This window comes from Colletotrichum aenigma (assembly GCF_013390185.1).
Source record: "Colletotrichum aenigma strain Cg56 chromosome Unknown KSG_Cg56_contig04, whole genome shotgun sequence".
Lineage (NCBI taxonomy): Eukaryota > Fungi > Ascomycota > Sordariomycetes > Glomerellales > Glomerellaceae > Colletotrichum > Colletotrichum aenigma.
Genome location: NW_023500910.1, coordinates 5,379,577 through 5,401,852, shown reverse-complemented (window position 1 = coordinate 5,401,852; position 22,276 = coordinate 5,379,577). Strand labels below are relative to the sequence as shown.

Below are 22,276 nucleotides of genomic sequence, written 5' to 3'. Positions count from 1 at the left end.
TTAAGTAGATCAGGACGTCGTCTATATATGCTGTTGCAAAGTCGTCTAGGTACTCCTGAAGTATGCTATTGATATATTGCTGAAACATAGCAGGGGCTCCTATGAGCCTAAAGGGAACAATAAGCCACTCAAATAGCCTATATCTTATTTGGAAAGCTGTCTTATACTCCTCTCCCTCTGCAATTTGGATCTTATAGAATGCTGCTACTACGTCTAGCTTAGTGAACCACTTAGCAGCGCTGACAGTCTGTAGCATCTCTTGAATTAAAGGAAGAGGGTATCAGTCGCACCTTATAAGTTCGTTAAGGGTGCAGTAGTTAACACAAAAATATATCCCTCCACCTGGTTTGCATATAAATAGTACTAGGGCTGATGCTTCTGAGCTACTAGCGCAGATAAAGCCTTTATCTAGTAGGTCTCTCAGGGTCTTACAGAGGACGAGAAGCTCTTCTCGTGATATGCTGTAGAGCGGCCCCCATAGTAGTGCAGCCTCGTTGCCGTCGCTCTCCTGTTTGATAGGGATCGTGTGGTCGACTCTAGGGCGATACAGAGGAAGCTTAGCAGCTTCATCAGGTTGGAATAGCTCTCAGAACTCAGCTAGTACAGCTGGTGGAAGGAGGGCCTTTAGGTCTGCCTTCTCAGTCTTCCTCGTAAGAGCCTTCTATATATCTGCTAAGCTGATCGCTCGAACTTTATATCCTGCAGTTCTTTTGGTTTGTTGTTATGCCCTCCTATAGAGCGTTGCAAAAGGGGCTCCTGGGAGGAGGCAGGCAGCCCTGATCTGGCGCACTCGCTCTGGCTCTTCCTCGCCTTTCAGACGTAAGTCTACACCACCCCTCCTATGCTGTATACACTAGGCAGCAGCATTATATAATATATAGTTCCTCTCTATCCAGGGTTTCCCTAAGAATAGGTTGTCGCTAAGGCTATATATAGTATATATAAAGATCTTCTCATTATAACCGCACAGCTTGAGGTTAAAGATAACTACGCCTGTTGCTTTCGTAGCGCCTGTAATGTTGCTGAAGCTGCCTAATACCCGCTTAGAGCGATCTACTATTGGCAGGCAGAGCTTATAGGCAAGGTTGTGGTCGATAAGGGCGTATAGGTTGCACCTAGTATCTACTAAGGCGTCTGCTTAAGTGCCTTTATATATGCAGGTAGTAATCACTGCTGACTTGCTGCTCATGCGATGCTTAAACTGCTTCTATTCTGTGATATCACTAGGCTTTGCCTCTAACGCCTGACTTTGCGTTAGAGTTACTCTTTTCCTAAGCTTTCTTCAGCCTCAGAACTTCCTAGCTCCTCTGTAGCACTATCATTACTGCTTCCTTTAGGCTTAGGGTCCTTCTTAACCTTTTTGACCTTCTTAGCCTTCGTAGGGCTGAGAGGCTTCCGCCTAGGGCACTATACAGCAATATGGCTGATCTGGTTACAGTTATAACAACAGCAACTGTCCTTCTTTGGTTGTTGCAGGTCTTCAGATGAGGAGGAGCTGCTACGTCGGCGACGTGGCCTTGCCCTCTCCTTGCCCTTAGCGCGGCTAACGCCAGATATCGCCATATCTCCATCTGCGTCTTATTGGCTAGGTTGTGGTGCTTTCGAATAAGGTGGGGTACCCTTATGCGCCTGCTGAGGTAGGCTTTCAAGCTTGATAGCGAAATCCTAAACTTTGAGAAGCCATCTGTGGTAGTCATCCTTAGGAAGTTTAATATAGATCAGACCCCTCTTAAGATGAGTACTAATGGCCCCTTTAAGGAAGGCTATCTTAGCTTTATCTGCCCAGTCGGCGCCACCAGCCTCAGCTAGTGTTCGCTCAAACTGGGGTAGAAAGGAGGATAGAGACTGATCGTCTTGCTGGCAAAGGGTTCGTAGCGTGGTTGCTGCCTATAGATCTATATTTAGGTCCTTATACGTCTGGTCAAGGTACTTCAGGAATTCAACAGAGTCCTTCTGCCCACCTGGACCTCCTGCTGCATAGAAGGTAGCTACAACCTGCTGTGGCCTGCTATTAAGGCAGGAGTTGATGAAGTACTAGATATCAGCATTACTGCTAATATACCTTGCATCTAGCTCTATCTTGTCGCGCATCTGCTGGGCCTATGCTGTGTAGTCCTTACGCCTTCCTGTGAACTTTAGGGGGTTTGGCAGGGGCTTCTTTCGCCCTTCTGTTGCTATTATTATACTGTCGCTTATTGCCTGTATAGTTATATCAGCAGTAGATAGTGTAGGTACGCTGCTTGTAAGCAGCATAGGGGTCGCTCTATCTGTCAACATAAGCCTGTTTAGAGCTGTTAAGAGCTGCATCATCTGGTCCTGAAGAGGACGTATGCTTACGTTAACTGCTTCGTTAACCCTGCGGTTAATCTCTGCAGTTATCGCGTCGTTTACGCTACCCTCAGGCGAATCTATTGTGTTGCACTCGTGAGGTTTCGTATAGCGTCTTCTCGTTACGCTACCCTCTCGCGAATCGTCGTATCGCTCTCGTGAGGTTTCGTATAGCGTCTTTTGTTGTTGAGCTTAGAATATGTAAGGGGCTGGCCCCTAGGCTTGTTCAACATAGAGGTGCCGTCGATTGACTATTCTAAGCTGAAGAAGGAAGAAAGGACTTTACAAGAGTAGGCACCTAACAGCGGTGAAGCAGACCGGGTTAGGCGGTGTAACGCGGCAGAGTAGTGGGTCCAATGGAGCTGGATCTCAGTAATTGCTCCGGCAAAGCCGGAGATATCAATCCGGGCTCTAGCCTGTGACAATTAACTACTATATAACGCTAATAGGGAGATATATAGAGGGTTATAATATAACCTCTATAACTAACTTATAGGGTATATAAAAGGGATTTTTAAGCTATTTAGCGAAGTTAGTAGAAGTAGCCCTTTATTATATCATAACTTAAATTTAAAACCCTCTAATATAAATTTTATATATACTTCTTGTTTAATTAATATAGTTTTTATTATTAATAATATTAAACATTTAAAAAGATTAATTTACTATACATTTAATAATAATTTAATTATATCTTTATAATTAGAAGTAGTAACATAATATTTTAATACTTTTTTATAATATATATTAAGTTTTTAGAAAACTTTTAGAACTAAGTTCTTTATTAAGTTATATAGAGATTAAAAAAAATTACTAAACACTTAAAAAATAAGAATAATATAAAGGAGATTAATAAGATATTTAATAAGAAATATAGCGAATAGTTCTATAAACTAATTACTATTATCACTTTTATCTAAATTATAACATAGTAGTTAAAGAGATTAACTTAGGTTAGGGTAGAAGAAAAAAAAGTCCTTATATTCCCTTTAGTTATATAAAAACTCACAAAAGAATTCTTTATAAACTGTCTATTACTATTACCGGAGTTATTATTCCGCCATTAGTTCTATGGGTCTTCTTTGCTTTCAATGCTGCTACACGGCATGTTTTGTGTAATGGAGAGAAACAAGCAGGTTCGCACTCGAAGACGAACAAAACACATGGTATTTGAACCTCTCCAAGCGTGACGATTGATTAACTTATTGGAGCCATATCACATCTATTTGGCAGTCATGTGTCATAACTCACGAATTCAGCCTGTGAGGCTTACCTTAACCCATGGTGACTCAGTGGGCACTCGGAAAATTCTCGGTTGTAGGTCACATTGGTGATCAATCTAGCTGCCCGGGTTGACCAACTGATTCAAAATCGCTCGGTTCGCTTGCCGTATATCCTATTGCCGTCCGTCTCTTCGGGATGATATGCAGGCTTTGGGTGTCAGGAGACTAGCCAACCACCCAAAATCAGAGCGGGGTTTTACAATGCCGCCTTGGCAAGCGGTGATATGTGCATGATACCGTGTTGAGATCCTCCGAACCCCCAGGAAGGCCCAAAGATGGCGCGATGAGGTGCATGCGGGGTTCCGGGGAAGACCAGGGTTTGCAGAGTCTAGACACTTCACCCTACCCGAGGCCTTGGCTTGGGTTTATCCGTTCCTCAAAAGGTCTTTTTGTTGGTGCAAAATCCGTGGATACCGTCTCGGCGGTGGTTGGAGGTTTTTGCAGGCTTCGTTATAAAGACTGCGGGGTGAGCCATCACAGACATGACTGTTTACGCGTTGACAGAGCTAGACAGCCCGAGGTACCCATGGAGAAACATACTTCGGCTACAGAGCATCACATAGAGGCAACTACCTCTGCGGTAGAAGCTGAGAAGGGTGATCTCAACAACCGCCATGTGAAGCAAGTGAATGTGCAGTCGGTTGCGCTCGCTGATGCCATCGCCAAAGATAAGCCCGACTACAAGTCGGCAACGCAGATGACTTTGTACGCCATGATGGCACTTTGCGTTCTGAGTAAGTCGCAGAAATTGGTCGGCGGATCTATCCGGTCTCTGAGCTAACGGGACAACTTCAGATGGCGTCATGAATGGCTACGATGGCTCAGTCATGAGCGCTATCAATGCGATGGACCCCTTCCAAGATCGCTTCAAGATTGGCTTGACTGGCGAGCTTAACGGTGCAGTATTTTCCATCTACACCGTTGGAAACATTGTGGGCAGTCTCGCGTGCGGCTACATCATGGACCGATGGGGCCGTCGAGCCTGCATGTTCTCTGGGGCCACGTCAATCATCCTCGGTTCCGTCCTTCAGGCGAGCAGTTATCAGCTCCCCCAGTTTTTTGTCGGCCGCTTCATTGTTGGTATTGGAACTCCGATGTGCGCAACTTCTGCGCCCGTCTTCCTCGTCGAGATTGCCTACCCAACTTGGCGCGGTCTCGCTGGTGGCTTGTACAACGTTCTTGGCTGGTACATCGGCGCGAATAGTAAGTACCTTGCCAATCTACATCGTACGTTTGAATTTCGGGGTACATTTTCTGACATCTTGGACGTAGTTGCTGCATGGACATGCTACGGCACAAACTTCATCCCCAACGATTGGTCATGGCGCATTCCATACATCGTACAGCTTACTCCAGCCACTATTGTTGTGTCCCTTGCGTGGTTCCTCCCCGAGAGTCCTCGATGGCTATGGTCCCAGGGAAAGACCGAAAGAGCAAAATCGATCTTGACCAAGTATCACGGCAACAAGAACCCAAACTCGGCCCTGGTCAAGCTTGAGATCGATGAAATCCAAGAATCTCTCGAGCGTGAACAGGAAATGAATAATCACAATTGGAACTATAAGATTCTCGTCAACAATCGTCCAAACCGTTACCGCATGTGGCTTGTAATGCTAGTTGCAGTCTTTGCCCAATTCATCGGTGGGGCCGTCATCTCGTGAGTAGAGACCCGACTTCACTGTTTCCATGACAAGTGCACTAGCTAAACCAACTCCACCAGGTACTACCTCCCCGCCATGGTCAGGGGCATCGGTATTACAGACTCACGCCGCCAATTGCTTCTCAACGGACTCAACACGGTCACTTCTTTTGTGGGTGGTCTCTGTGGATCCTTATTCGTTGACAAAGTTGGCCGTCGTCCTCTTTTCTTGTGGGGTACGTTTCTCACCGGCTTGGTCTACATCCCGATCAATGTGCTCGCAGCCAGGGCAGAAAACAGCGAGGAAGGCTCCCTCCCCACGTCGCAAGCATATTCTTTCATCGCAATGATCTTCCTGTACGGCATTTTCTGGTCATTTTGCTGGACGCCCCTGCAAGCCCTGTACCCATCCGAGATCCTTAACAATGAGATCCGCGCGAAGGGTATGGGGGTCAAGGGATTCATCTCTGGAGTTGCCAGCTTCATCAACACATATGGAACTTCCGTATCTCTAAAGCATATTGGCTGGAAGACCTACACTATTTTCCTTGTCCTTCACTTCGTCCATCTAATACTGATGTACATGGCCTGTGTGGAGACGAAGGAGCGGACTCTGGAAGAGATCGAGGAGATATTCAATGATCCAAAGCCGGTCAAACGAAGTCTTCAAAAAACCCGGGTGCTTGTCGACAGCGGAGGAGTAAAGGTGAAGGACGAAGTTTAAGGTTGATTGCAGCCCCTGGAATGGCTTGCCAGAATCTCAATTATTTATAGAGCATTCCACCTCATTCTGCTCACCAATTTCATTCGATATGAATTCTCAGACATTATCAATGAAAACTTACTGTATCAAGTATGCTATTTTTTCAGTTGTTGTAGAGAAGTTATTCATGGTTTTGGGGTTGTACAAAACCTTCAAAATATGAGACGTAGCGCCCAAGATGTGTAGTAATCATTCATTATCAGGACCGGGGCAGGTGCACGCCGTTAGTCATCACGACTAGTAATTCAAGTGTACTTGGGCGCTTGCATCGTGCCCGATGACAGTACATGTTATAGGGCATAAGCCGCGGGGTCTTGGAAGTAAGCGGCTTTTGAATTCCGCTCCTGATTTCCAACCGCCAAGATATGCAGTCAGAAATCAGTGGTCAGAAAGTAGCGAAGGGGCCTCTAATCCACGGGAATAGCACTGCCTCATGAGGTGATGGCACTAATCCTTCGCCTATCTAGTGAACCCATTTCTAAGCTACTCCAACTGACACTCATGAGTTATAAGCGTTCCATGAGATGCTTCAAACTCCACCCTCGTTGGAGTAAGTATAAGAGCCAACTGCGTCAGTTAAAATATTCCCTCATGTCGAACTGAGCTTTTATGCAAAAGTATAGGCCTTCATCCAATTCCATTCGCGATGCCTTCTCACATTACCGTTCTTCCTGCATCGACACAGGCAGGTAGACACACCATTCGATTCTTACTTCAGTCGGAATCAAAACCGTTTGTCCGCGGAATCTACCGAGACGCCACGAAAGCGCCCGTCGAATTTACTTGTCTCCCCAACTTTCAAGCGGTTCAAGGAGACATTGCCACTGGCAAAGATCTCAATTTCACCGACTCAGATGCCGTGCTTTACATTCCACCACCAACTTGGGATGGAACAGACCAAGCAGAGTTCGCTCACAAGACGGCCAACTTTGTTGCAAACGCACTGAAAAAGTCGCGAAGTGCCAAGAGATTGGTCATCCAATCGGCGTTAGGTGCCCAGCATGAACCGGAGAAAATTGTGAGTCTTGACTGGAGCAAAACCCACGATGCGGTAGTCGCTGAACATATATCAAGGGCACACTCAAGCTCAACAACATCGCGGACAATATTCTTAGAGATGCAGCACCGGAAGTCATCATAGTACGACCGGGCTACTACTTTCATGTTTGGCAAGAGGCCTTGAAGACGATGCAGGAAGACCCACCGAGGTTCGAGTCGCCATTCTCACCTGCAGATTGGAAGATTCCAATGGTAAGCTCACAACGTCCAGCGCACGAGAGTACTCACTGACATTCTCGCAGCTTAGCACCAAGGATATTGGCCAATACTGCGCCGAGACACTTCTTGCCGATGCCATCGACCCAAGCAAGCGAGACGTGAGACTTTTTGGCCCCCAGCACTACAGCCCACTCGATGTAAAAGAAGCCCTCGAGGTCGTTACCGGAAGAAAAGGCGAAATGATTCTGGTCCCCGAGGCTGGACTCGCGGATTACTGGGGTAAACAGATTCCAGAGATCTATCTGCCTGAGTTTGTCAAGTTCATCAAAGCACAGCTGCCTGGTGGAGTGATGGCTCAAGATTATGAAGATGGGGAGGACTCGGTCAGGTGTCACACCAGCTTGGAGGAAGAGTTGCGGGAGATGCTTGCACAGCATCAATGAGCGCTGTCGTTGTCTGGCCAAACCTTAGCAATTCAACTTGCCCGAAGCGTTGCGATGAATGTCGGCCATTGGCAAAATGTCCGATGCCGTCCGTATTTGTCCGAATCGCGAAGCGGTCAGAAGAACAACGAATTACTGTCATACCTATTGTGGGAGGCCTAGCTGCCGGAGGGATGGGCTGGTCAGCCTACGCAGTCAGTGAACTTCGAAGTCGACGATGAGAAAGCAGGTTGATTTACTAGGTACTCTAAGTATGTCTAGTCATCCAACCAGCTGAGAGGTCTCAAAATGACGTCTCCATGCGTTGAATATCCTATCCGTAAACTTTGTTTGCTACGTTGCCCTGCAGAATTGATAGACAAGTTGGAATTGGAGCGGTTCCCCTCCCACCGGCTATGAGCTGCAGCTTCCGGACCCCGAAATCGTTCGCCTCGTCCCATTTTGACGTGACCCAAGAAATAGGCGATCCTTGTTTTCGACCTGCGATCTTCATTTTGGTTGGTCAACGAAACCATCATATTGACATTGATTGGCTAGCCTTCACGCTGGGGATGGATGCAGCTGGAACTAAAGCGAGCGGCTGCAGGTGATCACGCGAAGATCAAGGTAGACTTCCCGTCCACGAGTTACATCCCGCGGATTTTAAATCGCGCGACTGATCAACCATCTGCGTTTTAAGCATTCGACCCGGTTTCAAAACGTCTCTTAGGGTACTATCTTGGGTATCGGCTTACGGCTTTACTTGCAAGTCCGGCGCCGAAAGTGCCAGCGAAATCAATGAGAGCATGGGCTAAAGATTCTTCCACTGCTTTACGTATGTGTTGCAAGGGAATTCACATCGTAGAAAATACCGCTCACTTTCTGAGTTTATCGCCTCAACCTCAGCGCCGGCTCTTCACAATGCACGCCATCGAAACTGGCATGCTCCCTTGGGCGTGTATAGGCCTTGCCACATTCGCAATAATTCGAGTAAGTTCGGAACCACAAAACTTCGATAAGAAAGACGGCTTTGACTAGAATAATGATCTGACTATACGTCCAGTTACTATTCTTGGACCTGCGTAATCCCTTAAGCCATATTCCTGGACCATGGTACACACGATTCACACATTATGTCTTGAAACATAAGACTATGAGCGGCTGTCGGATCCACTACGTGCATGCTCTGCATTCCCGCTACGGACCCATCGTCAGGATATCGCCGTTTCAAGTTGCCGTTGCAGACCCCGAAGGATTCACCGCCATCCACCGCATTGGGTCGGGCTTCGTCAAGACCCAATGGTACGAGGACTTCTCCGGCGGATCCGGTATTGGTATTGGGGTCTTCGCCATGACAGAAACGAAAAGACACGCAGCACGACGCAAGTTATTCGCTCGCGCTTTCTCCACTGCCAACATCCGACAAAATTGCGAATCGGTCGTCAGAGAGAAGGTTGTTAAAGCTGTCGACAGAATCAAGGCCGAGGCACTGAATAGTTCGGCGGACTTGCTCAACCGGTGGCTGCTCATGGCCTCGGATGTGATCGGCCAGTTGGCATTTGGAGAGTCCTTCGAGCTTCTAGAGAGTGGCAAGGTCAGTTACACGCAGCTTTAATGTTCTGCCACAGTCTTCACGCTGTCAATCATTGAGACTTTTGAGTTCGCTGGCTAATGAACAACAGAAAAACGACTATATAGAAACCCTCCATATGGCTGCAATCAGCGCAACACTCAGCTATGAGTTGCCCTGGCTCCACAAAATCTCTGGGTATATCCCCATCAAAGCATTGCAGAGGGTTCTCAACTCTGGTAATAAAGTCAGCGAATATGGCGGCAAGGCTGTCTCCCATTTGATGAGACACAGAGACAACAAGGCAAACATCTTCGCAAACATGCTAGCCGAGTGCGATGCCAACGAGAAGGTAGATCTTACACCGCAAGACATCAGGATCGAGGCCAACAACTTTATTTTCGCGGGTGCTGACACAACATCATCGACACTAACCTACCTCGTCTGGGCGGTGCTCAAGAGACCTGATATCCAATCTCGACTGGAAGAGGAGGTAGCGGCGGTCGAGGAATCGTTGCTGCTAGAGGATGCTTTCTTGGAGAAGTTGCCCCTCCTGAACGCGGTTGTTGAGGAGACTTTGCGGCTCTACACTGCTTTACCAAGCAATCTATCGCGCGTAGTTCCTTCAAAAGGCACAACTCTGGGAGGCTATTTCATCCCGGCCGGTTTGCAGGTTGAGACACAAGCATTTAACCTTCATCGAAACGCCGAGATCTGGCCCGAACCACTCAAGTAAGTCGCCCATAGACTATGTAGGACTACGAATGCTAACAAAAAAAGATTTGATGAGACAAGATGGCTTAATCCAAATGGGCTAAGTCCCTTGCAAAAGAGCACATTCTGCCCCTTTGGAGCGGGGACGCGCGTGTGCGTTGGACTCCACTTGGCTCGCATGGAGCTCAGGATGGGTGCCGCATTGTTGTTCGGAAAATGCCCTGGCTTGAAGCTTTTGGCATCAATGAAGGATTCCATGATGGATATGGAGAACTTCCTCATTATTGCGCCCGTTGGCCACCAGTGTGATGTCACGCTTGACGCTTGAGAAAATGCGGTGATTTCGCAAACATAGCATCTAATGAGTTCAAACAATAGAAACCATTCCTCTCCAGACAAAGGATAGGCTCAGGAAACACCATCGCACGACTTGCTGTATTATCAGGCTGTCAAGATTGTATCGAGAGTAGTGACACACTTCTCTATGCACTACTCTTACCTACGATACCTAGTGCCATTCTTTTGAAGGTCCTCAATAACAAGACTTTGCAGTCCTGACCCTGTGATATTGTCAAGGGGAACAACAAAGGCCATTTGGTTCCAGCTGAATTGCGTGTTGCGACCGCCGTAGACGAATACCTCAAATCGTCCGGCAAACACCCCGTTAATCCATGCTACGCTGCCATGCAAGACATCGGTCTCAATCTTAATCTCTGCTGGTAGTGCCGAAACCGTCACCGGATCATGTGTCGAGGTGCTCACATTCACCCAAATGCGTCCCGGATGTCCAGGATCAAGTTCAAGCGCGTCCTTCTCGTTCACAGATCGCAGAGGGTATAGGTAGCCATCTGCATTGAAAACAAGGCTTCCATCATTTCCAAGGAACAGTGTGTTGTCTGGGCCTGAGAGAGTGAAGAGACCCGTTGCGTTGAGTGTAAGGGTATAGTTCATTCCCTTGCTGCCATGTCCAAGATGCACCTCTGCAATGTCTTTGTCAGAGCGACTCCACGAAATGAGAGACTTGGAAGAACCAGTGGGTGGTAAAATCCGGTCCAGATTCTGCCCAGGTGCAAGAGGCGAGAAGACATCGATGCTGGATGAGACTTCGTTATCCACAAGCTTTGGGCCACGGCTGCCAGACCAGGATCGGGCTCCAACTAGTGCAATTCCCCGACGCATTGCGTAATATGCTTCAAGCTGAGTAGATGCGTCTGGCCCGTTATCATTCCATGCTGCCAAAATGGCACCTTTATTATCTGGAGACGCGTCCGGCACCTGCTCAGTCTTGTTGAACGGGTTGTAATCGGCCGGTGTCCATTGCCAGCCCGACTCATCGGCGAAGTTGAGCACACGGCTCTCGTTGAAGAATTGTGGGTATCTAGCCGGAAGAATGGGCATGTGATCGTTCTTGATGGACATGTATGCCCACCAATCTTCTGAGTTGATTATTTCGTATCCAGTGTTGGCGAGGAGCACTGGGTCCGACTGCCCGTATTGCCAATGTTGGATGATGACGTCTTTCGAGATGGTCAGATTCTCAGAGGGTTCTTCTGTTCCCCAGATACGAATGTTTTTGCCGGTTGTGGAGTTGATGAACTCTGACATCTCGTTTACAAAGCCGATGTAGTCGTCGGCGAGCGTAGCGTCGTACTCGTCCGCGCCCACATGGACCTCCTTGGTCTCGAACCAAGGGAGAAACTCAGACCAGATGCGCTTCACTGTTCGGATAGTGTCCGGGTGCGATAGGTTCAGTAGATCACGTTTTGCCAGAGAAAGCTCTGGCTTCCACTTTGTCAGATACAGGCAGTGGCCAGGTGCTTCAATCTCGGGAATGACAGTGACACCCCTTGCAGCGCAATGGCTTTGCAGATCGGCAAAGTCCTCTCGGCTCAGAGTCTCATTCTCGCGACCATGCAGGATGGGCAATAGTGACTCGTCCTCGGGTCTCAATGAGAAGTGCGAATAGACGTCTTGCCATGATTCGTTCTTTCCGCGATTGAGCGGGTAGTTGTCGGAGAGATGGTAGTGAAACTCGCTCAGCTTGAAGAAAGACGCGTAGCTGCACAACTCTTTCAAGAATCCAGGAGCATACCACTTGCGCCCGGCGTCTAGCATAAAGCCGCGAGTCTCGTATGCCGGTGCATCAACCGTCGTTCCCACAGGAAGGCTCCCATTATGGGCAACGAGAAGCTGCAAGAGCGTTCTTGTTCCCCACCACATACCCCGGGCTCCGGTGCCACCGATAACTGCGGCGGTAGGCGAGACAGTGAGCTCATAGCCTTCCGATGTGGACTTGCCGTTTTGATAGGTGATGGCAGATGCGTTGCCCGTGAACGAGCCGAGAAGAATACCGCTAGCGTTGACACTGGCAATGCGGTCCACACGCTGCAAAGTCCAATTTTGGCCCGTGAGCTTGCTGATGTCCTCTTGAAAGAGCGTGGCAAAGTCGGAACCACTGGGGGGGATTAATGTGAGACCATCAATATCAGTCTTGCAGGCAAGCTCATTTTCAATGAAAATGGTCTTCGGGCTTGTCGCCGATGACCACACCGCTCCAGTGGCCGCCGATCCCGATGTTCGGAGCGGGGGCGGGAGAAGTTGGAGCGCCCAGGTCAATGCCGGAGCGCATATTAGCGCCGCGATGATTCCAACAACCATTGGATTTGATGCAGCGCCGTCACAGCTCAATGAAACTCCAATTGGCAACTGTATTCGAAAAAGGGGTGGTCGGTTGGCATTTTGACAGATCAACACTACTTGTATTGCGTCTGATCTCTCTCGTATCTCTGGTTGCCCCTCACGTCATTTAACCTAGATAAGAGAGACCCCGCACAACCAGCTGGGATCTTGATGTAACAATGCATGTTATGCGATAGTAACGTCACGCAACGATGATCATTTAATCTGCGCAGGGATGCCGACAAGACCGCCAAATTTTGTGCCAAGGGCCCTTCTGCACTGGGAATGCGAGGGAGTCGCTTAACCGGAGAAACGGTTGATGATGGCAAACAGTACTGGGTTCCACAACTGCACGTCTCAGGAAACCGAGAGTTGGCTTTGAGACTTGCAAATGGTCAAAACTCAACGTCGCGATTAATCATTGGATTTGGCATGAGAAGTCATACGTGCGAGTGGCAATTGTAGCAAGACGTCAAGAACGATACTGAGCACAAGTAGGGTAGCCATTCATGTTGCAATCAAAGCAGTTGAAGTGGTCAAGACAACAAGATTGGGTTTTATTGAGATTACAATTATTTGAAAAAGTATTTGGCAATGTCAGAAGTGAACCGGAAGATGATGACAGCTTTCAGGGTTGTGTACCACGAAGGTATTGATGTTGCAGTATCTTCGAGGGGTGCTCAGTCTTGGCCCAACTACTCGGAGCAAGACCAGCAAAGCGTGGAGTTGGCACTGGCGCAAGAAGTATTCATGGTGGCCTTCTGAGGGTAGGGGCACAAGATCTGCTGCTGAGCAGTGTTGTTGGAGGTCGTTACAACAACCGGCGAGAATTGAGGTTCAGTGCCATTCTCAACCCAAGCTCGAAGCTGGGAAAACATCTGCTCGGGTTGGCCGCCGTTACCTCCCCAGCAGTGTTCAAGGCCGGGCACGCGGTAGTACTTGTAGAACGAGGTGACATTCCCGACGAAGTCTGCGACCTTGTTGTAGTAGCGAAGTGTGCCTCCCGGAGAGATGCTTTGATCGGCCTGAAACAGTCAGCATCACCGCAGATGTAAGGGCAAAAGATGACAGAAAGGCAACTCACAAGTCCGTGGTAAGTCATCAGCTTTCCGCCGGCGTCTCTGAAGTCTCGCAGGTCGGCTTCGTCGGTCTCCATGTTGGAAGCAAAGGCCAACTTGACAGCGCGGTAGATAGTGTCAAAAGTTCCATCAGTGATGTTAGGAAGCGTTGCGCTCGGGTCTTTCATAACGAAGGCTTGCCAGGGGAAGAGGATGTTTGCACGGTCAGCGCTGATGCACACCTCGCCGGTGCAGTTGGTTGGAGCAATGACTGAGAGATCGCTTCCGATTTCATAGCCATTGTACAAGAACTTTCCGTTCGAGAAGCGAGGTCCGGTCCATGAGGCGTTGGCAACGGCGGCAGCGGCTTGGGTGATTGCGAGTGTGGTGTTGGTTGTAGAGCAGAAGAAAGAGTCGCCGACGTGGCTGAAGGGATCGAAGGCGGCCCGGCAAGCTTCAGGGTCGCTGATGAGTCCATCCTTCACACCATCTAAACTGTCACAAGCAGCGATTCCGAGAGTAGTGAGCGCGTTGAGCTCGCAGTCGCGAGGGAACTGTTGCGTGTTCTCCATGTAGAAGCTGGGCCAGATAGAGTTGATGTAAAACTCGGCCCAGTTCAGCGCCGGGGCAGCCGCCATGATGCCGTCGTAGACATCTGGGTACTGCTGCGCGACCTTCATGCCCATGCGGCCGCCTTGGGAACAGCCATTCCAATAGGAATAGAGAGGCCCTTGGCCGTAGTAAGATGAAATCAGTTGCTTCACGATGACAGCCTGATGAGACGATTAGTCAGTGCGGCGAACCAGGACACAGAGCCAGATACTTGACTTACCTCGTCTTTCATGGCGACTTGGCCAAAGTTTTGCAGCGCATTCGTGTCGAGCACTCCAGGGCTCTTCAAGAGCCAGTCGGTGGGATTTTGAGCAGTGGGGATTCCAGCATCGGTGGTGACGGTAGCATAGCCGCTAGCAACCGCGTTGGTCATGGCAGCATAGCTGAGAATGAAGCGGCCCGGCGTCCACCCGCCGCCTCCAACAGCCTGAAGTCGGCCATTGTAGTTCTCTTCGGTTGGAAGCCAAGCCTCAACGACGATGTTGTCATCCTCAGTCGTGTGGCTGTAAGTCACAGTGACGTTGCAGAACGTTGCGTTCTGCACGTCCAGGGCTGGCTGTGAGTACGTCCAGCCCTTGGGCACATTGAAACTGTAATCGGTGACAAGGTTGGCTTCAATTGAGTGGATTTGAGCTCCGAAAAGGGTGGTATTGGTGAACGCTGCAGAGCCGCAGCCCGTGGTATTGGTGGCGAGAGAGGACATGGCTGGTGTTGTAAAGGGATGCTGCAAGTTGTCGGATTAGCAAGTCATGCATGCTGTGGCTTCGGACAGAGCTTTAAGTACTGCTAACAAGACTTGGATCGCCAAGGTCTTCATCCAGAGGAGATTGAGTAAAATGAGGCATTGATCGATGAAATTAATCTCTTTGTCATCCGTCGTCTAAATTCTCGATTGTGAGAGGGCATCTTCCAATGACTGAGGGTCGCCGGCGTGGCTCGTCCACTCAAAAAATTCCGTATCGAATACGAGAGCGGATGTGGGCCCACAATTGAGCCGGCTCCGTGCCGGTCCTCCGGAGACCCCGACGTAGCCTATGTCGGCACTTGCAATCAGGGCATCATCATTGGCTTCGAGATCAGATAGTCAAAGATTTTATAGCACGCATGGGGCATTCTTTGTCTGCAGCACTACATTGGACTGCCTTTCTCTCATAAACAATCTTTCCTGAAGTCTGTGTGGTGTCGTTGAAATCTGCAGGTACGGCTGATGGTCTTAGCGTGGCATTCGGAGAGAGTTTACGGGTTGGAGATGGGTCAAAAACTGATGTCTGCACTAAAATACTCTAAGTTCTCAACATCAATCATCGTATTTGAATTCCTGGCCAATAAGCTTCTCGCTCAACACCCATAGCCTCTTCGCATCAACCTCGCTGGTCGCCCAAGAGTATACCTCCTCCAGGTCAGGGTCAGCAACGTGGCAGTCAGACAAAAAGGCACCGTTCTGATCTTTGATGGTCTCATCAAAAGAAGCGAAAACATGAGTTGCTGCCCCTTGATCCAAGGTCTTGATCTGCATATCGGCCATGCCAAAGAGCCACTTGTTCCCGTAAATGTGGTCCATCTCCGTCAAGTCTGCCGAAAAGGCGGCTTGGTCTTGTAGTCCATGCGTTGCAAGATTGGTGAAGCTCACGCCAGGACACATGCCGAAGGACAGGAGGCCTTTGTCGCCGAGCTTCCTGGCCAATGCCAAGGCGGTGAGTGCATTGGCCGTCTTCGACTGGCCGTACGCCAACCACCTCTGGTAGTTCTTGCCCTCGTTGAAGTTGTAGTCGGTCCAGCGAATGTTGCCGACGCGGTGGACGCCACTTGACACGAAAACTACCCGAGGAGCTTTGGCGGCAAGGATCTTCTTCATGACCAAGTTTGTGAAAAGAAAGTGACTTAGGTGGTTCGTTTGAAATTGGCTCTCGAAACCATCTTCCGTCAGCTTGTATGGCACAGCCATAATTCCGGCATTATTGACCAGCAGATCAATCGCAGGAACATCGGCCCATGACATGACTGATTCGGCAGCTTTGCGGACGCTGCTGAAGGACGTGAGATCCATTGGAAGAAGCTCGACGATGACATCCGGGTGGGCGGTCTTGAGGGCATCCGCAACAGGCTGCATCTTCGAGACGGACCGACTGGCTAGAATAATAGTCCCAGGCTTGCCCGCAGCGACTTGGGTGATGAAGCTCTCGCCAAGACTTCCAGGTGAGGGACCTGTGACGAGAACGGTCTTTCCGGCAATTCGAGGTGCATGGAACTCTACGAGCTCGCTAGCAGTCGTGTTGGAATTGCAAGTGGGTGCCATGTTAATGCAGTGCAATATAGTTGGTTGGAAAGGAGTTGTGGTGAAGCTTGAGTGTGTGATGAACGATGGTGAACTGAGTTTTGTTGGAAGAGGCACGCAACATCATTTATGTCCTTTTCAATATTCTCATTCTGAAGTCGTTTTCCCTTGCATGGCTCATTGATGGTGCCGGTGATGTTGGTTTTGATGATGGACCCACCAAATCGGCGTGAAATCCAGCCGCGCTCGGAGACTTAACGTCAATGCAACTATTCCCAGTAGCGGACTTCACGGTCTCCGCTGTGCGCCACTTTCCCGCCCCTTGGACTTAACGGATTTACGAATGGGACACTCCGTGACATGCATTTGACCATTCGTGATAGCTTTTCTCATTGGGCGCAATCAAAATTCGCATCTGTGTCGAATTAAGTCGTTGCTTCCACTGTCTAAGGCGGTATTAGTGAAAGTGGGGCGCGATTGCAATCTGACAACAGACGCAACTTTCGTGGTTCTTCACTTCCCGTCGTAGCTTGGTAAAAATTGCATCGAGAGACGTCAGCCAGCTCTTCCAATAAGGCAGCCTTATTGATCCTTCGGCAAGTTATTCTCCAAATTTCACGACACAGAATGCACAAATGCCGATCAGAGAAACAACTGCCTAAGTCTGGGAAGATCTGCCCAACTAGCCAAACTCTATTACGTACAGCACCACAGGGTCAGTGCTGAAGCCCAACTGAACCCACACACAGGAGAACATTGCCTAAACACTTTTTAGAAGGAAACTCCGCTAGAAACTAGCCAGTACAAAGTCCGCACACCTTTCATGGTAATGCTTGCAACATCATACTCGTGAACGACCTTGGAGATATCACAAACCACGTCAATGAAGCTATCTTACTTTCGGAACAGGCTTACTAGGCGAAGAAACCGTCCGCTCGCCGTCTCAAAGAGCTGCATTGCGGAATGGACTCAGAGTATAAGTAAAGCCAAGTTGATGCCCAAGACCAGTTGTCGTCCATCTCATACTCGGTCAATCAGCCAGCATCGCCTGAACACACCATCTGCCATTGAAATCCGTTCAACCACCTTTCATCAATAACTCAACATGTCTTCCTCCAACTCAATCCGTTTCGACAACCGTGTCGCCATTGTCACCGGCTCTGGTCGCGGTCTAGGCCGCCAACATGCCCTTCTACTCGGAGCTCTTGGCGCTTCCGTGGTAGTCAACAGCACCACATCCACCACAGCACAAGCAACCGCCAACGATATCATCAAAGCGGGCGGAAAGGCCACCATTAGTGTTGGGTCCGTCTCGGACGAATCAGTTGCCCAGGCCTTGATCAAAACGGCCATCGATACTTTTGGCCGCATCGACATCATCATCAACAACGCCGGAACATTTGATCCCAAGCCGTTTCAGGAAACTACTGTCGCCGACTTGCGAGATATGCTTTCAGTCCATGTGGAAGGATCCTACAATCTCACTCATGCAGCCTGGCCTCACATGCAGAAGCAGAAGTACGGCCGCATCGTGATGATCACGTCTCACACCATCTTTGGAATGGACGGATCTGCGGCGTATGCAGCTGCCAAACTTGCCCTCGTAGGCATGGTCAAGACACTCGCCGTTGAGGGAGAGCCAAACGGCATTCGGGTCAACTCTGTGGCGACGACGGCATTCACCGATGCGGTCCAGAAGAACACCCCCGACGCGGGGATGCAAGCATTCATGAAAGCCAACCTGCCTGCCGAAGACCCGGCGCGGGCTGTTGTATGGCTAGCACACGAGGATTGCAAGGCTAATGGCGAGGTCATTGGTGCTCAGGGCCGAGTTGTCAGTCGAATCTTTCTGGCTGAGACCAAGGGGTTCCAAGGGTCTCGCGAAGGAGAGTGGAGGGTTGAGAACGTCCGAGATAGTTGGTCACAAGTTGTTGATGAGAAGGATTACGTCGTACCTGCGAACACAAATGAGCTTGGAGGTTTGCTTTTCAAGCGGCTGGCATCTCAGTCATAGTGGTTTCACACATATCGACTGTAAATTCGCCGTGTGCAACGGAGGTTCATGATAAGATTTGCGACAGGAGAATAATATGAGGTATTTTGAAAGACGCTGACTTCATACAATTCTGACGATCTTCTTTTCCCGCTCTTCAAACCAATTGATACCTGCAGCGTTTTTAAATCTGAAGTAGCCCAGTCTCTCCGATGGGTCCCGGTCGTTACAAGTGAGAATAATACCATAAGATCTGTAAACCGATCCAATGCATGTACATCGGAGCTCAAGAAGCATAACTGTTTGACGATCAGGCTTCGACGGACAGTCCCAAGTGACGTCTACTTTCAACTTAGAAAGAAGTGGGTCGCGTCGTCGGTAAGAAGACGTAGGTAAGTCAAGTTTGCCCTTTGTGTCTCCTCTTCCTCTTCTCTTTGAAGCGCCTGCAGACCGAGCAGTGGGCGACTGACTACGTTGTCTTGAAGTCGGCTGACGGTCGGCCTGTGAAACATCATGTGCCATGAACGCAAGACCGTTCCACAAAGCCGTGCGGACATTTCCCCTCAACGTTAATTGCCTTCCCGTGATTGCCCCCGAAGGATCCGAAACGTCTGCTGGAACAATGTCGCACGCTATATATTCGGCAGTGTAGTCTTTTCCGTGGTCGTAGTCGTTGAGTTCTTTCCATCTCACCGGCGTTCTTTTAGACGCCCACGACCATGATGGTATCATCGTTTTCTCTCTCGTATTCTGCCTGTCTGTGCTGGTCTCGATGCTAGATTTGTCAGCGGCGCGGCGACAGAAAAGAAGCTGCCTTGGCATGTCCCTTTCCCACAGTGCAGCCTTGCATTCTGAGATATCCCACCGCGTGGCCTTGGCCATCAGGTCGATCGCCCATGAAAAAGCCATGAGCTTGTCGTCCAAATTGCCGCATTGGCGTCTTGAATAATCTGAACACATTTCGATATACTTACTTATACACAAATCGAGACTGGATGAGCAGACTTCTTCTCTGCTCGCCATAAGCAAATCGAAGAAGGTCATTGTCTCGTTCCCTTCGTATGGGCCCGATAGAAGTCCAATGTCGCTGTCTGCGCGATGTGACCGTTGACATTTCCATACAACTTTCTCGGTGTCGAAAGCCAGAGAGAACAGCGCTGCTTCGCCTTCTTGGTATGTCCATACCCTTGTGTACAATGGATCCGATTTCACTTCGAAACCGCGTTCAAGAAGGCGCACTTTGTTATTAGTGATTACAAGGCCATCGGTTCGAGAAACTTGCAGTTCATACGCATGATACTGCAGATCCCTACGTCCTAAGAAGTCTTCATTGCAGTGCGATGCTGAGCCAGCCCCTATAACAATCGCCGCTCCAGCATAAATTTCGGGCATGTTTCGCAAGATTTCTCTCTTCTCGGAACGGCTTAGATTCTGCTCAATGCAAAGAGCATCAACCCATAAATAGCGGATCCCTAAAGCTCTCGTGACTGTGACCGCATCCTTAATCGTCTGAGGCATCTCGTGCAAAGCCAAGCTTCCGAGACGAGCCTGTAGGTTGTCTGAAGTAGTCATATAGGCTTTAGAGCTGCCTTGCCCCCAGCAATAGCTGAGTATGGCGTACTTGATACCTTGGGAATTCGAACTTTTGACGAGACGCGCGTCACTGTTGTCTGTCGATCCTATGTCAATAAGAAATTTTGGTTTCTCAAAGAATTCCGCCTCTGCTCTAGCCTTTTTGCAGATAGGGTGCTTTTGTGTGCACGTCTCCAGGCGCTCCTTCATCCATCGAACTTCCTTTTCAGAGAACGGGTATTGTCCCGGGGGCCTAGTTCTGAATCCCTCCAGAGCGGCTAGATTGATGTGTTATTGACGGAATTTCCAAGTGGCGAGAAAACATCTTACGATTGTCGGTGTATGCAAGAAGCTGGTCAACGATATCTGGTTGATACCCGTTACTTCGCATCACCCAACTGCATGAGACAATGGGTTTGCCATCGTTCAAGTCGATACTCATTTTCATTTCGAGGCTGTCGAAATCTTCATACGTATACTCCTCATCCTGTGGCATTTGTTGCTTGAGGAGGTCTAGCCTTCGTTTGAAAAAGCCACATCCATCACCGGCCGCCGCAATCACATCGTCAAGCGACAAGTGAGGAGAATTCTGACCATTACAAGTGTCTATCGATAAATGCTGGCAGTAGGAACAAGAATGGAATTTTGTGTTCGAGGACGCCATTGCAGGTCTGGAACATGAACGCCGTGCATTGGACAACGATTGAGATGGGGTGAAAGAATGGCGAATTTGTCGAAAGCCGCGTCCAACGCGTTTAAGCTACCCCTCAAAAGAAAACAGGGGTGATTTATTGCAGGCCAATGGTCGTTGGTCGAATTTTCTCGAATCAGGCTTAAATATTCCGAGGATGATTGGTCGCCTCTTAGCCCGTGGTGATTGGACGATCAGCAGAGCTGTTATTGGTCATCATGTTCAAAAGCGTTAATGTAAGCGCTTGTTGACAACATGGAGTTGGAAACGTGACTTATTGCTATGCAGTAGAGGCTGTCGGCATGACAGACAGGAGATCGGTGTTGCTTGGGCAAGTAAATGTTTCATCCCCTACCATTCCCTGCCGAAAGCCTCTTTTCTATCATTTCTTCCCTCTAAATCCAAAAGGCGTTGGTGGAAAGAGTCAGGGAGCGTTCAACAGTTGTGATTACGCGACGATTGAGAGATTGCGGCATCGAGAGGCTGTCAGATGAACCAATCAGACTATATACAGTCTTTGCTAAAGGCTCATGCTACATGTCATGATAGACTCATAGAAAGCCGGCTTTAGTAAGGTTCCTTATGTCAGTATTCCGTGTTAGTGAAGGCGGGGCCGAAGCTGCGGAACATCAGAAACCACCGGCAAAAGCAGGTCAGTAAACCTCTAAAGTCTTATTGCTACAAATCTTCGCTATGTATCTATGCTCTGACGAGTTTCTGAGCACATTTAAGGACTTTTGCTGTGCCGTGCGTGGCTTGAACTGGTCGGTGAATAAAGAACCACGCATACACTAGATCCCACTTCCCGCACCGATCCATCGTCCGGCCCCGAATAGCCGCTAAAACAAATCGCAAAGTTTCGGGTTTTCAAATTAATCAGGTGTAATTAAGGCGTTGAGCAGTCTGGAAGAAGCTTTTTGTTGCTTATTGCGCATGCTTGTCGATTGTTTACCTTGCGACTCAGTCGCGTTGTGGGATCCAACAAAATGGCATGTTCGCGAATGGGATGTAGTCAGATGCTGAAAGTCGTCTGTGCAGTTACGTGCTCACCTTAGCAGTCTGGAGACGGAGAGCCCGATCTGCAACGCGCCTAACCTGGAGATGTTATTTAAGAGAGTGTCGATATACCGGGGTTACCGTTGGACAAGGATTAGGAACATGGCCAGTGCTGCGCACAACGCGTTTATTGAAAAACCAGCTTTGCGCCTTAGGTTCTCCTTCATCATCATAATTGCACTTCGGTCAGGAGCGTCCGAAGGATTCGCATCGGGGATTCCCCTATTGGTCGCCCGAAGGTCCTCGCGATGGGCCAGAACGATGTTTGCCAATGCCGACGAAACACTCCCAGGTCGTCCGACTCAAGCCAATGCGAGCCCCTTAACGAAGACATGCGACCTTGCCTGCTGGCAAACTCGAGACCCCCGACCGTTCTCGTATAGCCAAGCCAATGAGGGTTACA

The 22,276-nt window shown here is 49.1% G+C and overlaps 7 protein-coding genes across 7 annotated transcripts; 4 read left to right on the top strand and 3 right to left on the bottom strand.

Annotated features, from left to right (window-relative positions):
- Window positions 1-4,137: 4,137 nt before the first annotated feature.
- On the top strand, window positions 4,138-5,974 carry CGCA056_v007278 (Lactose permease; the record flags this gene model as incomplete). The annotated part of the gene is made up of 4 exons (XM_037322527.1): window positions 4,138-4,345; window positions 4,407-4,814; window positions 4,884-5,268; window positions 5,332-5,974. 4 exons carry the CDS (start codon window positions 4,138-4,140, stop codon window positions 5,972-5,974), a joined length of 1,644 nt encoding a protein of 547 aa, XP_037179954.1.
- Window positions 5,975-6,659: 685 nt separating this feature from the next.
- On the top strand, window positions 6,660-7,674 carry CGCA056_v007277 (uncharacterized protein; the record flags this gene model as incomplete). The annotated part of the gene is made up of 3 exons (XM_037322526.1): window positions 6,660-7,031; window positions 7,088-7,264; window positions 7,315-7,674. The coding sequence occupies 3 exons, from the start codon at window positions 6,660-6,662 to the stop codon at window positions 7,672-7,674; spliced, it is 909 nt and encodes a 302-aa protein (XP_037179957.1).
- A 900-nt stretch (window positions 7,675-8,574) lies between these two features.
- stcB-4 (putative sterigmatocystin biosynthesis P450 monooxygenase STCB) lies at window positions 8,575-10,265 on the top strand (the record flags this gene model as incomplete). Its single annotated transcript, XM_037322525.1, has 4 exons — window positions 8,575-8,643; window positions 8,717-9,247; window positions 9,336-9,955; window positions 10,004-10,265. 4 exons carry the CDS (start codon window positions 8,575-8,577, stop codon window positions 10,263-10,265), a joined length of 1,482 nt encoding a protein of 493 aa, XP_037179958.1.
- A 167-nt stretch (window positions 10,266-10,432) lies between these two features.
- Window positions 10,433-12,595, bottom strand: exoI (Beta-hexosaminidase; the record flags this gene model as incomplete). Its single annotated transcript, XM_037322524.1, has 1 exon — window positions 10,433-12,595. The coding sequence occupies one exon, from the start codon at window positions 12,593-12,595 to the stop codon at window positions 10,433-10,435; it is 2,163 nt and encodes a 720-aa protein (XP_037179955.1).
- A 716-nt stretch (window positions 12,596-13,311) lies between these two features.
- Window positions 13,312-14,989, bottom strand: CGCA056_v007274 (putative feruloyl esterase; the record flags this gene model as incomplete). The annotated part of the gene is made up of 3 exons (XM_037322523.1): window positions 13,312-13,641; window positions 13,701-14,447; window positions 14,507-14,989. 3 exons carry the CDS (start codon window positions 14,987-14,989, stop codon window positions 13,312-13,314), a joined length of 1,560 nt encoding a protein of 519 aa, XP_037179956.1.
- Window positions 14,990-15,583: 594 nt separating this feature from the next.
- On the bottom strand, window positions 15,584-16,582 carry CGCA056_v007273 (Short-chain dehydrogenase TIC 32; the record flags this gene model as incomplete). The annotated part of the gene is made up of 1 exon (XM_037322522.1): window positions 15,584-16,582. The coding sequence occupies one exon, from the start codon at window positions 16,580-16,582 to the stop codon at window positions 15,584-15,586; it is 999 nt and encodes a 332-aa protein (XP_037179961.1).
- Window positions 16,583-17,666: 1,084 nt separating this feature from the next.
- Hsd17b4 (Peroxisomal multifunctional enzyme type 2) lies at window positions 17,667-18,575 on the top strand (the record flags this gene model as incomplete). Its single annotated transcript, XM_037322521.1, has 1 exon — window positions 17,667-18,575. The coding sequence occupies one exon, from the start codon at window positions 17,667-17,669 to the stop codon at window positions 18,573-18,575; it is 909 nt and encodes a 302-aa protein (XP_037179962.1).
- Between the last annotated feature and the right edge of the window lie 3,701 nt (window positions 18,576-22,276).